Genomic DNA, 11,952 nt, shown 5'->3' on the forward strand with positions numbered 1-11,952 from the left:
AAGAGCGGAGGAGCCTGGGAGGGTGGGCTTTAAGAGTGGAGAGACCTCAGAGGGGCACAATGTCATATAGCTCCCCTTTCAAAACAGTCATTTTCTCCAGGAAAAGTAGAATCCTCTTTTAAATGAATAAAGAAGCTATCTATGCATTTGGGAGGCCAGTTGTAATTCTGGGGGACCTCCACCTCCCCCCTGGAGGTTCACCACCCCATGAGGTATAAACGTTCAAAGACTCCTTAAAGGTTCTTAGCTGCCAGGCTCCCTCCACAGTCTGACCTACCTCACAGGGTCACTGTGAGGATACAGTAGAGGAGAGGAGAATGATGTAAGCTGTTTTTGAGTCTCTATCAGGGAGAAGGGCTGGATATAAATAAAGTAAAGAAAGAAGCAAAATAAATTTTGTTATTTTCATTATCCGCAGTATTGCCTTGCAACTGTATCCACAAAAGACAGCATCTACACTCTTTCAGTATACAACCAACAATAAGGAACTCAGTCCTCAGATTTCAAATTGCTTCCTGGCAACTTACGTAAGGCAGATTGGCAAATAAGAACATAAGAAAAAGCCTGCTGGATCAGACCAGAGTCCATCTAGTCCAGCACTCTGCTACTCGCAGATGCCTTTGGGAGCTCCCGTGCAGGATGTGAAAGCAATGTCCTTCTGCTGCCGCTGCTCCGGAGCACCTGGTCTGCTAAGTTCATGGAGCAGCAGTGGCGTAGTGGTTATGAGCAGGCGCATTCTAATTGGGAGGAACCAGGTTTGATTCCCTGCTCTGCTGCTTGAGCTGTGGAGGCTTACCTGGGGAATTCAGATTAGCCTGTGCACTCCCACACATGCCAGCTGGGTGACCTTGGGCTAGTCACAGCTTTTCGGAGCTCTCTCAGCCCCACCCACCTCACAGGGTGTTTGTTGTGAGGGGGGACGGGCAAGGAGATTGTAAACCCCTTTGAGTCTCCTACAGGAGAGAAAGGAGGAATATAAATCCAAACTCCTCTTCCTCTTCTAAACCATTTGCAATCTCAGATCAAAGAGGATCAAGATTGGTAGCCATAGATCATAAATCTGCCCAAGCCCCTTTTAAAGCTATCCAGGTTTGTGGCCATCACCACCTCCTGTGAGCAGGACTGTTGAGCGACCTCCCAGGACAGTGGCATAAAGCGTTGGGGGAACACACACAATACATTTACTCTATTTATATTCCACCTTCCACCCCAATGGGGGTCCCAAGCAGCTTACATTGCTCTCCTCCATTTTATTCTCACAACAACCCTGCGAGATAGGCTAGGCTGAGGTTGCGCAATTGACCTCAAGTCACACAGTAAGCTTCCACAACAGAGAAAGGAATCGAACGTAGGGCTCTCAGATCCTAGCCTGGCACTTGAATCACTATGCCGTGCCGGCCGTGCTAGTGGGCAAGAAATTCTGCCTAGGAATCCCAGCTATTTCTTTTGAAAAAAAGAATAGAAAAAAGAGCAAGTTTCTAGTCCTTAGGAATGCAAAAAAACATGTTTGGAAGGGACTGGGCCATGCCAGTCTAAAATCTCAGAAGACAGAGAGGTAATAAAAAAAAGATTCCAGTGATGCAGAACAGAGTTTAGGGAACAGCTTCCGACATCTCATGGGAACTAGAAAAAGTCAGAATGAGTGATGGAACGTCATAAACCTTTCGGGGGGGGGGGAGGGGGAGGGGAGGGATCACACCAGGTCTGTGCAAATTAACTTTGCATAATTCACACAAGCTACAGAATGCAGTTTATTTTTGGAGGGTAGTCTGGATAACCTGCCTGTAGCATTTTATTTCGTGTTTTGAGAGTACAAAACAGCTGGGGTCCTGCCTTGGCCGTTCCGGAAAGGATTTTCAACCAGAGGGAAGGGAAAAGAACTTCAGCGCTTTCTGCCTGCCAGAGAGAAGTTCTTCAGCTGACGAATCTCTGCTCGTGCCAAGACTCCGTCCCCTGACATCGCCGAAGAAAGGATCGCGGGTCACAGGTTCTGGGAAAGGCTTTTCTCTGCCTCCGACCTCTGAAGAGCCTCCGCCATTCAGCAGAGACAATAGGGATACACACTCAGCATTAAGGCCGCTTTTACCGTTCATGGGATGCTGGATTGGGCACCCATCCGCCCACAAGGACTGTCAAACAAACGGGGCGGGGGGGGGGGGGGGCATATCTCTGCCAGCAGGCTCTGGGCTACTTGCCAGGATCGGGTTTTTGGTTTGAATGGAGCTAGAGTTGGCGTAAAACTCCAATGCTCATTTAGCGTGCCGTGTCTGAACTGTGTACCCCACGCAGGGGTTCCGAGGCCAGATTCTGGGACTGCTGTCTCTATTTATCTATCTATATATCAAGAAGGGGCTATGGCTGAGCAGAAGAAATCGGCTTAACACGCAGCAAAAGGTTCCCCGGTTCAGTTCCCAGCAAACCTCTGCCTGTGACCCTGAAGAACCGCTGCCGGTCAGGACGGACAATACTATGACAATCGATGGTCTGATTTGATAGCAGCTTCCTCTGTTCTTTTGTTAGTCAGGAACCATAGCTCAGTGGTAGGGCCTCCGCTTGCCATGCCGAAGGCCCCGGGTTCAATCCTCGGGCATCTCCAGTTGAAAGAATCGAGCATGGGGTGATGTGGAAAACCTCGGCCTGAAGAGCTACTGCCCGTCCGAGCGGAAAATATTGAGCTTGAAGGTAAAAGAGTCTGTCTGTCTATCCAGCTAAGTTCCAGGCTGCCCTCCGCCCAAGACGCCATGTGCGAGTCGCCCTTTGCTCCCGTGACGACCCTGCAAGGCTTTTTAAAAATATTGTGGTTTTAACTGCAAGCCACCTCAAAGCAGGAATCTGGTTAGAAATCCTCTAAATAAATAGGTTGTGCTGAGAAAGCGGATGGTCTCTGGTCATTGAGTGAGGTTCTTGGCTGACCGGGAATTGGGACCTGAAGCACCCCAGTCTTGGCATGGTCCTTAAAATCTCGACGACTACAGCATCCTTTGTGACCCGCAGCGTTCAGCCACAATGCATCTCTTCATGCACCGGGGACTACAGAGGCAAATGCGGGTGCATCTGTCTCACCCACTTCCCCTGTACATTCTGCAGAAACAAGCGAAGCAGAAGGGAACATGGCAGGGCCACGGGGCAAGGCTGGCAGTGCCAACAGTGAGAGGCATTCCCCCCTCCACACAAAGCACCCCCTCCCCCTCCCCGGCTGCAGAATCCAGCCTACTGAATCTTCTGTAGAAAGCTTTGGCTCCTAGATCTTTCAGTAGAGTTCTCCAAGGGCTGCTCACAGACAGAAAGCTTTGTGGGGGATCCTTCCAATTCTCTGGCTCTGACCAGGTACGAGTACGTTTGAAATCAAAACTTGGCAGGCCGAGCAGATTCCCAGTCGTGCCACAGAGACCGAAAGAAGCCCCTGCCAGTCTCGCCGGCAGGCCTGCGCCAACTGTTGAGAAGCCAACCCCGGAAAGGATGACAGAACCAAATCACAGAGGAACGGAGGCTGCCAACGAGAAAGGTAAAAATACCAACCGTATCCCTCCTGGCATGGCCAACTGCCCTGGTATCATTGTCACAGACACCCCCCCTGCCCCCCACCATGTAATCTGCAGTATTTGGACAACCGGATACAGTAGTAGAAATGTTCATATCAGCACTAGGGGATACATGTAATAGAGCTAGCAGACCGTACCATCAAACCTGACAGTAGAAAATTGGATACAAACAATGTTAGGTTAGGAAACCAGAAGGAAGTTTCAAACAATCAGTGGTGTGCAAGGGCGGGAGAGTCCCTTTTTCCAGATGGAAGTAGGGTTGCCCAACTCCCGGTTAGGGTTGGAGAATTTCTGGAACCGCCACTGGTCTCCAGAAAAAATAGAGGCCAGTTGCCCTGAACAAAATGGCTGCCTTGAAGGGTGGACTTAACAGTGGTGGGATCCAAAAATGTTGGTAACAGGTTCCCATGGTGGTGGGATTCAAACAGTGGCGTAGCGCCAATGGGGCTGGGCGGGGCACGACGGGGGCGTGGGCGGGCATTCCGGGGGCGGGGCATTAATAATTTCCCTGTTACTGTAAAAAACTCTTACTGTAAAAAAAAAGTTCCTAATCTCCAGCTGGTATCTTTCTGTCCATAATTTAAACTCATTATAGCAAGTCCTATCGTCTACTGCCAACTGAAACAACTACTTCTCCTCTAATTGACTGCCTGTCAAATACTTAATACTTTCAAATACTTAATTTTGTTTCTAGAAATCAAAAGAGGGATACTTTCCTTAAACAAAGAGCTTTACCATATTTCTAAAACAGGTTTTTAAAACAGCCCAACAGGGAGAATGATCCCGTTTTCTACCTTCGCTAACCAGCCACATAGGAAACAACAGGACTTTATGATTTTTGGACCTAATGGAATTTCTAACGGAAAAGCAGACCCAATTAGTAATCCCCTCTCGGCACACACAAATAATTAGTAGCCCACTCTCGGGAACTGGTGAGAACCTGCTGGATCCCACCTCTGGGTGGACTATATGGAATTGCACCCTACTGGGGTCCCTTCCTTCCTGAAACTCCACTCTCCCTAGGTTCCACCTCCTAAGTTCCTGGAATTCCCCAACCCAAAGCTGGCAACCCCAAATGGGGGAAGGTCTCGGCATTCAAAAGACGGGACACGTGTGTGAAATTTATACTGCAGTCCCATGGAGAATTCTGCCAGTAAACACACTGAAATCAGCTCATACTGGAACAACTCTGCATAGAAAGGCATTGCTGTGTTTTCTTTTCTGACGTCTCACGAGCATTCGAAAAAGGTTCCAGCCCAACATTCATCCACAGTTACCACAGCGAGGGAAATTTGATGTACAGCATCAAGATGCAGCCAACTAAATCTCCCTTGAGATGGAGGCAAATTGCCTATCTTTAAGAACATCGATCCATTAAAATCTTTCAGACATAACCAAATGGAACCTCCATTTTCAGGGGTAGCATAAATCTGGATTTCAGATGCTCAAGTCATGGGATAAATGTTCATGCTGTACTAATAGGGTTACGCGGAGATTTAGGAAGGGGAATAGCCACAGGAGGGTGGGCTTTGGGGAGTGGAGGGGCTTTAGTGAGTATAATGTTATAGAGCAGTGATGGCGAACCTTTTTGAGACCAAGTGCCCAAACGGCAACCCAAAACCCACTTATTTATCACAAAGTGCCAACATGGCAATTTAATCTGAATACTGAGGTTTTGGTTTAGAAAAAATGGTTGGCTCCGAGGCGTGCGTTACTCAAGAGTACGCTTGGTGGTAGTCGGTGGCTTTGCTTTGAAGCAACCATGCAACTCTTTGAACACGACCGTAGGAGGGTTTACTCAGAAGCAAGCCACATTGCCAGCGGCCGAGCTTACTCCCAGGTAAAGGATCGTGCTTTAGTTCTTTGCATGAAAATCAGTGGGGTTTAACAGCGCTTAACAGGGTTACCTATACTGCTTCCCCAAAACTAGGTCTTAAGTTTAATGCTAATAATCGAGCCCAGCGGCCCAGGCCAGCTTAGATGTGGGAGGGGCAATTTCCCCCCCACATGATGAACTCTGTTTGTGCGTGCCCACAGAGAGGGCTCTGAGTGCCACCTCTGGCACCCGTGCCATAGGTTCGCCATCACTGTTATAGAGTCCACTTTCCATAGCAGTCATCTTCTCTAGATGAACTGCCTAAACAACAGTTATAATCCCAGAATATCTCCAGCTACCACCGGGAGGTTGGCAACCCTATCTGCTAAAGAAGGTCCAGAAACAACTGACCTTTAACCCATAACAATGTAGCTTGGATCATTTATGTGAGCCATTTTAAACCACTTGTCCCCAGGGCACATTTCTATGAAGCCCTTACCATCTAGACACGGACCGCTGTGCTCTGGATTGTGTAGGCTGAGCCAGGGGCAGAAGTTCCAGAAAAAAAAACCCTTTAATGTCTCAGGAAGTCCCTGGTCAGATCTTGCCTTGGAGGCATCACAGATACTCAAAGGATGAAAACTAATTCATGATTATCTGTCTAGGAAGTATTACAGCCCCTCCCCACCGAATCAGGGATTTCCAGAAGAAGTCCTCATCAACCAAGGAAGGAGGAATCATTGCCTTGTCACCTTGTATCATAGGACCCACCAGGCATGGCACCATCAGTGGTGGTCCATCACACATTACAGGCTACACAGATTGTGTCCTGCTCCCAGATCTGCATTAGACATGACAAACACAACCCAATGTGAATTGTGGCTCTCCTCAGTTCCTGTGCGTGGAGAAAGATCTTCAGCCTTCTGACCTGCATCATTTTCCCAGCCTGAAACTGTCCCAGGAAGTACTATTTTTGGAGAAACCCATTTCCTCCCTGGGATATACATGAGTTTCCCCAATGAGTCCAAAGATGTCCATGGAAGGACAGGAAGGCAGTATGGTTCAATGATCTACCAGGTGCTTTGCTGAAGGTCCCAGGTCCAATCCAGTTCCCAGCATTTCTAGTTAAGGAAACTTGGGGAACATGTGTTGAGAAAGATATTTCCTTGTCCTGAGAGAGCCACTCTCTATAAGGCTAGCCAATACTGAGCTCCACAGCGGCTGGGCAAGCATTTGTCAGGGATGCTCTATGATTGTAACCTAAAGGTGCCATGCTAAAATCCGACGTCGGTGTGAATGAAATCCTTCCCCCCATTCAGTTATAAAGGATCCTGGACTGACAAAGAGAGCCAGTGTGAGGCAAGGTTAGAGTGTTGGATGAAGGTTCGAATCCCCCTCAGTCAGGGGTGGCCCTTAGGCCGGTCACATGCTAGCCCTTTCTGCACAAACCTTTTAAAACATTTTGAGGCAGGAAATAAAATGCTTCCTCCATGGAGTTCCACACTGTTTCCCCCCCTTGCATTCTGAAAATGTTTCATTTCCAGCCTCAAAACATTTTAAACGAATCCCCTTTTAAAATGATTCTTTAGTCTGAAATGGTTTCAAGATGTCTTCCCTTGCTGTGGGATCATATTTGCTGTGTTCTATCTTCCCCCCTGCTGTTTTCCATGCCTCTGTGTCGCCCCTGAACTTCCTCCTTGACGCCATTTTATCGCATCCCTGAACTTACTCCGTTCCCCTTCACCTGTTTCTTTTTGTTTTAAAATGGTGGTAAAATCTTCACAGCATCGATTATACGTAGCTATAGAGAATCACAGCTAGGAAACACAGAAGCACAGAAGTGTCAGTTTTACAAATAACTGCCAAAAAGTGGGGAAAAACCCTTCCCAGCGGCTAGGAATCATTTTGAGGGAGTGCAAGAAACCAAACAATGTGGGGGGGGGGGAATGTTTAACAAGCGTTTAGGTGATTTGTGGGGAAAAACCACTCTCAGCCTAAGCTACCTTGCAAGGTTGTTGTGAGTATAAAATGGAAATCTGGAGAATGGGATAACTCATTTTGGGTTGATGTTGGGGAGGATCCTCTGAAGATGCCAGCCACAGATGCAGGCGAAACGTCAGGAGAAAATGCTACTGGAACACGGCCATACAGCCCGGAAACCACACAACACTCCAGTGATTCCGGCCATGAAAGCCTTCGACAATTCATACTTCTGCTTTGCTTCCGTTCTGTTTTTAGACTTCTGGTCGGTTCTACAACCCTCATCTGATTGCGTTGTTTAATGAGCGCACAATCTGTCAATCCCATTGACACACTCTGAGTTCAATCAAGAAAGGCGGACTTTGGGGGAAGGCAGGTTATAAGTATAAAGAATGAATTAAAAAATAACATAACATAAATAAATGAATGAATGAATAAACAAATAAATAAATACTGCCTTCGCCTTCACTGGCTCTCCCAAAGATGCTGCTCACCCCAATGATAGTGGAATGGATCCAAACACCCTCTGAGTGCCTCTCCCTCCAACTTAAATTGTTCTTCTTCCAACAGAAGAGCTACTTAAATGAAGGAAGACACCCTAAATCCGTGGTGGCGAACCTTTGGCACTGCAGATGTTATGGACTACAATTCCCATCAGCCCCTGCCAATTGGCCCATCAGCCCCTGCCAATTGGCCATGCTGGCAGGGGCTGATGGGAATTGTAGTCCATAACATCTGGAGTGCCATAGGTTCGCCACCGCTGCCCTCAATGGATGGGACTTCAGGCAAAAAAAGGATCATGGTGTATAAATACTTTAATAAATAAATAAACTTTGCTCGGAGCCACAAAGGGGCAAGGGCCCACTCCGACACCACTACCAACCAAGACTTCAATCACCAGTGGCCGGTTGGCAAAACCAAACTGCTGTGCTCGGAGAGCCACTGTTCAAACTCCAGATTTCTGGCTCTGGAAAACAGATTGGGGGGGGGGGGATTGGGGGAGGGCGCCATGCAGGTTCCACCAATTAGAAATGGCTGCTTTAAGTTCTGGAAGGGAGATAGAAAAGGGTATCTGTTTTGAGAAGGGGGTGCTTTTTCAACTGGAAATCATAGTGTGGGGAGAGGACGAAGAGTTCGCCCTTCCTTCCCCAGCGCTGGGGCTTTCAACCGAGCCCTCTGGGACTGCTTTTCAGCTCTAATCCCACTTCTGGCATTCCATTTGCAGAACTTTGACATCCCATGAATCCCGCGCCTTCATCTTTCATATCAAAAGCAAGCCAGAGTTCTCCAGCATCTTCAAGTAGGACCATTTTATAGCAGTCGAGGCTTTCAGGCACGCAGCCGAAGATGCCGGTTCCAGTCCACGACAGCTTCCGGCACAATAAATACGCCAGTTTTTAAAGTGCTATAGGACTCTCAGCCGACCGTGCAAGTCCTGCCTTTGCGGCTATTATCCATGGAGCAAGAAGACCCACAAAATAATAATGATATCATTGCCGACGCCGGATGCGAAACATGGCGCGCTCCCCAACAACAGCTGTAAGGTCGTCATCAGCTTTTGTAACCAACAGTATTTCATGCTTGCCGGCCTGCCCGCCACTGTATATTTGAAGAGAGGGGAGGGAGAGAAATTCTTCTCCCCTTCTGAGGTTTAGAACTTAGGATCACCCTAGTGATTTGTTCTGCAACAGCTTCTGGAGAAATAAAAGAAAATACACCTGTGCACACACAGGACGACCCGCATAGAACCTCCACATTCAGAAGTAGGATACCTCTGAAAGCCAAAATGCGAGGGTCTGATGGGAGAAGGCTGTCATTTGCAGGCCCTGCTTGTGAGATTCCAGATGTGCCTTGCTGGTCACTGCTGGAAACAGATCCTTTGATCGAACCCCGCAGAGCTTTCCTGGGGTTCGTAAATCAACAGTTCATCAGGGCACCCCGAAACCCCGGCCTCACGCAAGCAAGCCCGATCCGTGACGCCACAAGCAACCGCGATGCCAACGTCGTCGCCCCTGGCGGCCAATCCACACAACAGTCATGTTCCCCATTGAGACCCACAGCGATGCCAAAAGGTCAGGAGTCAAACCCCACTCCAAAAAGGGGGCCCAGCATCAGTTCGCGTCATGCCACATTTGACGGGACCGGCTCTGTCCTTCCCAGAAGGCCAGGAGTGCTCCCGGTTAGTCCCAGAACTTCAGACATCATCCAGCACACACACCAGAACTAGGGCCATCGGAGACCGAATGATGGAGCTGGTGAGGTCTACAGAGAAGAGAGAAAGACTTCACCTCAAGACTTCACCTTATGGGGCAGGTTTCCTTGGAAATAAGTCCCACTGAGTTCCATATGGGGCTGATTCCCAGGTGAGCGTGCAGAGAACAGACCTCCCTACCCAACAGGAGCCCTGGGGCACGGCCCTCCTGCTCCTCTCCGTGCGCATCTCACCTCCAGCGGTCTCCATCTCTTCGGGTCCATCTATAAAAATTCCGGTCATCATCCCTGCCACAATTACCCATGCTCACCTCTGCCACCTCCTCCCCCTACCCCTTCCTTCGGCATTACACAAGTCCTCCGTTCCCCCCCCCCCCTTCTCTACTTACCCCCACAAAGACAGGGGTGCCCGCCCAGCCATTACCACACATACAAACCTCTCATTCACGGACCTTCGCCTCGCCACACGTCTGTCCATCAGCCTAGCGCGCACACACACACTCACACATCCCCTCTGGTGCCTCGCCAGAGCCACACAGTGCGCCCAGTGTTCCTCCACCGCGCATCCATGCCCGCTGCGGAGTCTCTCTACCCAGCTCGGTCTCAGCCTGGTCTCCCCAGCACCAGGGGTGCCCAGTTCAGCATGCCAGGGGTGCCCACACGCACTGGGCGAAAAGGCAGGGAAAGGACGGGGGCCCCCGAGAGCTGTTCGTCAGGAGGTGCCAATTGTGTTTTTGCATTCACCCCAGCACGCCTGCAGTTGTTGTGACACCTCGTCGGGGCAGGGTGGGAAGAGACCTGGGTTTCCGTGGCGGGCATCTGTGACGCTGGGACGGGACATGCACGGGTTTTGCGGGGGGTGGGGGACCTGTCTAGGCTCAGGGCAGCCCCCCAGGTGAAATCAAGCGCCTTGGTCAAACAGGCACGGAAAGACCCCCCAGCCACGGAACAGTCAGGTCCACATCGGGGCACGCAGGACGGAGAGTAGTGGTGCGGGGCTTCCTCCACGGCGCGCCGCCCGCCCGGCCGTGGCGTGCCTGCCCACGCGCAGGGGCGCATCGGGCATTCCGTCCACGCACTCACCCCGGCTCCCACCCCAACCCCCCGGGCAGCGCCGGACTGCGGTACCTTGCGAGAGGCACATCACTACGATGCGGGAGAGCAGCTCGAGCAGGGGGGCGCCGGGCATGGCTCTGCCTGGGGGGCCGCGGCCGGCGGGGCGAGATCTGCGGCGGGGAGAGCGAGCGGCAGCCGCGGCGCGACGGAGGAAGAGGCAGCCTCGACCCACCAGCCCTGCTGCATCTCATAAGGGGAGGGGGGGAGGATGGTGGAGGCGGGGGGCGCTCCAGAAGGGTGGGGGGAGCGTGACAGGCAGCTGGGCAGAGAGGGCCAATGGGGGGAGCGGTCGGCGGGGAAAGGGGCCGGCTATGCAAATGAGACGGGGGGAGCCGCCAATGGGGGGCGAGGGTGGGAGGGGCCGAGGGAAGTGGGGGGGAGCTGATTTGTGAGAGGTTCTTTGTTGCTGCAGCGATGCTGGGGGAGAGGAGAGGGGGAGGGAGGAGGACACCCCCCCATCAGGGAAGCCCGGAGAGATCCCAGCTAGGTACTCTACTTCCCTCCCCGCCCTTCCTCCAGTCTCCACTTCTTAGCTCACCCCCCACCCCCCAGATCATCAGTGATGGGTTTTGGGGGGAGGGGTTTGAGCTTGGGCAATCTCCCCCCCCAGTCCAAAGTCTCTCCTCTTCTTCTCTCCCCCCCAAATCTGGCTCATTTTCAAAGCTAAACCCCCCCCCCGAACATTTTCCTTCCAAGGAGCAGTCCCCCTCCCCATTCTAGGAGCTGTCCCCCCCTTCCTCCATCCCCCACCCCGTCACCCTCTGCTCTCGTTCCTTCATTCAGTTCACTTGCCCCGGAGCAGCGGTCCTTCATCTTGGCCGCAGCTACTCAGTGGGAGGGGGACTTTCTGCACATGCTCAAGGGCACATGAAAAAAGTGACCGCTTGGGGAAATTCAGGCCAAGAGCCAAATTGTCCTCCTCTGGTACAGAGGGGTGAAATGGGGCCCCTCCCCGCGTAATCTCATTGGAGTGGGTATGCAATGTCAGGAAAGTCAGAAAGAAACTGCAGGGATGTATCTCATCTTCAGCAAAGAGCATCTCTTTTCTCCTGCTTGGGGCCTGATTTAAGGAATTCACCCCTCGATACTGAATAGAATATATAGCCAAGGTGCTGAGCTCCAGCCCAATTTCTGCCCTGTCTCTAGATCTTTCCTTCCCTTAAGCTCTTTCAGTCGCGACTATTGGTGAGTCCCATGTCAACCAGTGTGGTGGAGCAGTTATATGGTAGTCAGGTCTGGATTCCACAATCCCTGGAGATTTGCGAAGGGAACTCAGAGGGGTTGCGA

General features: G+C 50.9%; 1 protein-coding gene across 2 annotated transcripts in view; it reads right to left on the bottom strand.

Moving 5' to 3' along the window:
- The window catches only part of IGLON5 (IgLON family member 5), a 173,370-nt gene extending 162,538 nt beyond the window's left edge, over positions 1 to 10,832 (bottom strand). For both annotated transcript variants that reach the window (XM_048501060.1, XM_048501058.1), the window contains exon 1: positions 10,678 to 10,832. In XM_048501060.1, coding sequence (XP_048357017.1) covers positions 10,678 to 10,738 — 61 coding nt within the window. In that variant the 5' untranslated portion in view covers positions 10,739 to 10,832. The remainder of the gene's footprint in view (positions 1 to 10,677) is intronic.
- Between the last annotated feature and the right edge of the window lie 1,120 nt (positions 10,833 to 11,952).

The sequence above is a fragment of the Sphaerodactylus townsendi genome, linkage group LG06 (genome assembly GCF_021028975.2).
Source record: "Sphaerodactylus townsendi isolate TG3544 linkage group LG06, MPM_Stown_v2.3, whole genome shotgun sequence".
Lineage (NCBI taxonomy): Eukaryota > Metazoa > Chordata > Lepidosauria > Squamata > Sphaerodactylidae > Sphaerodactylus > Sphaerodactylus townsendi.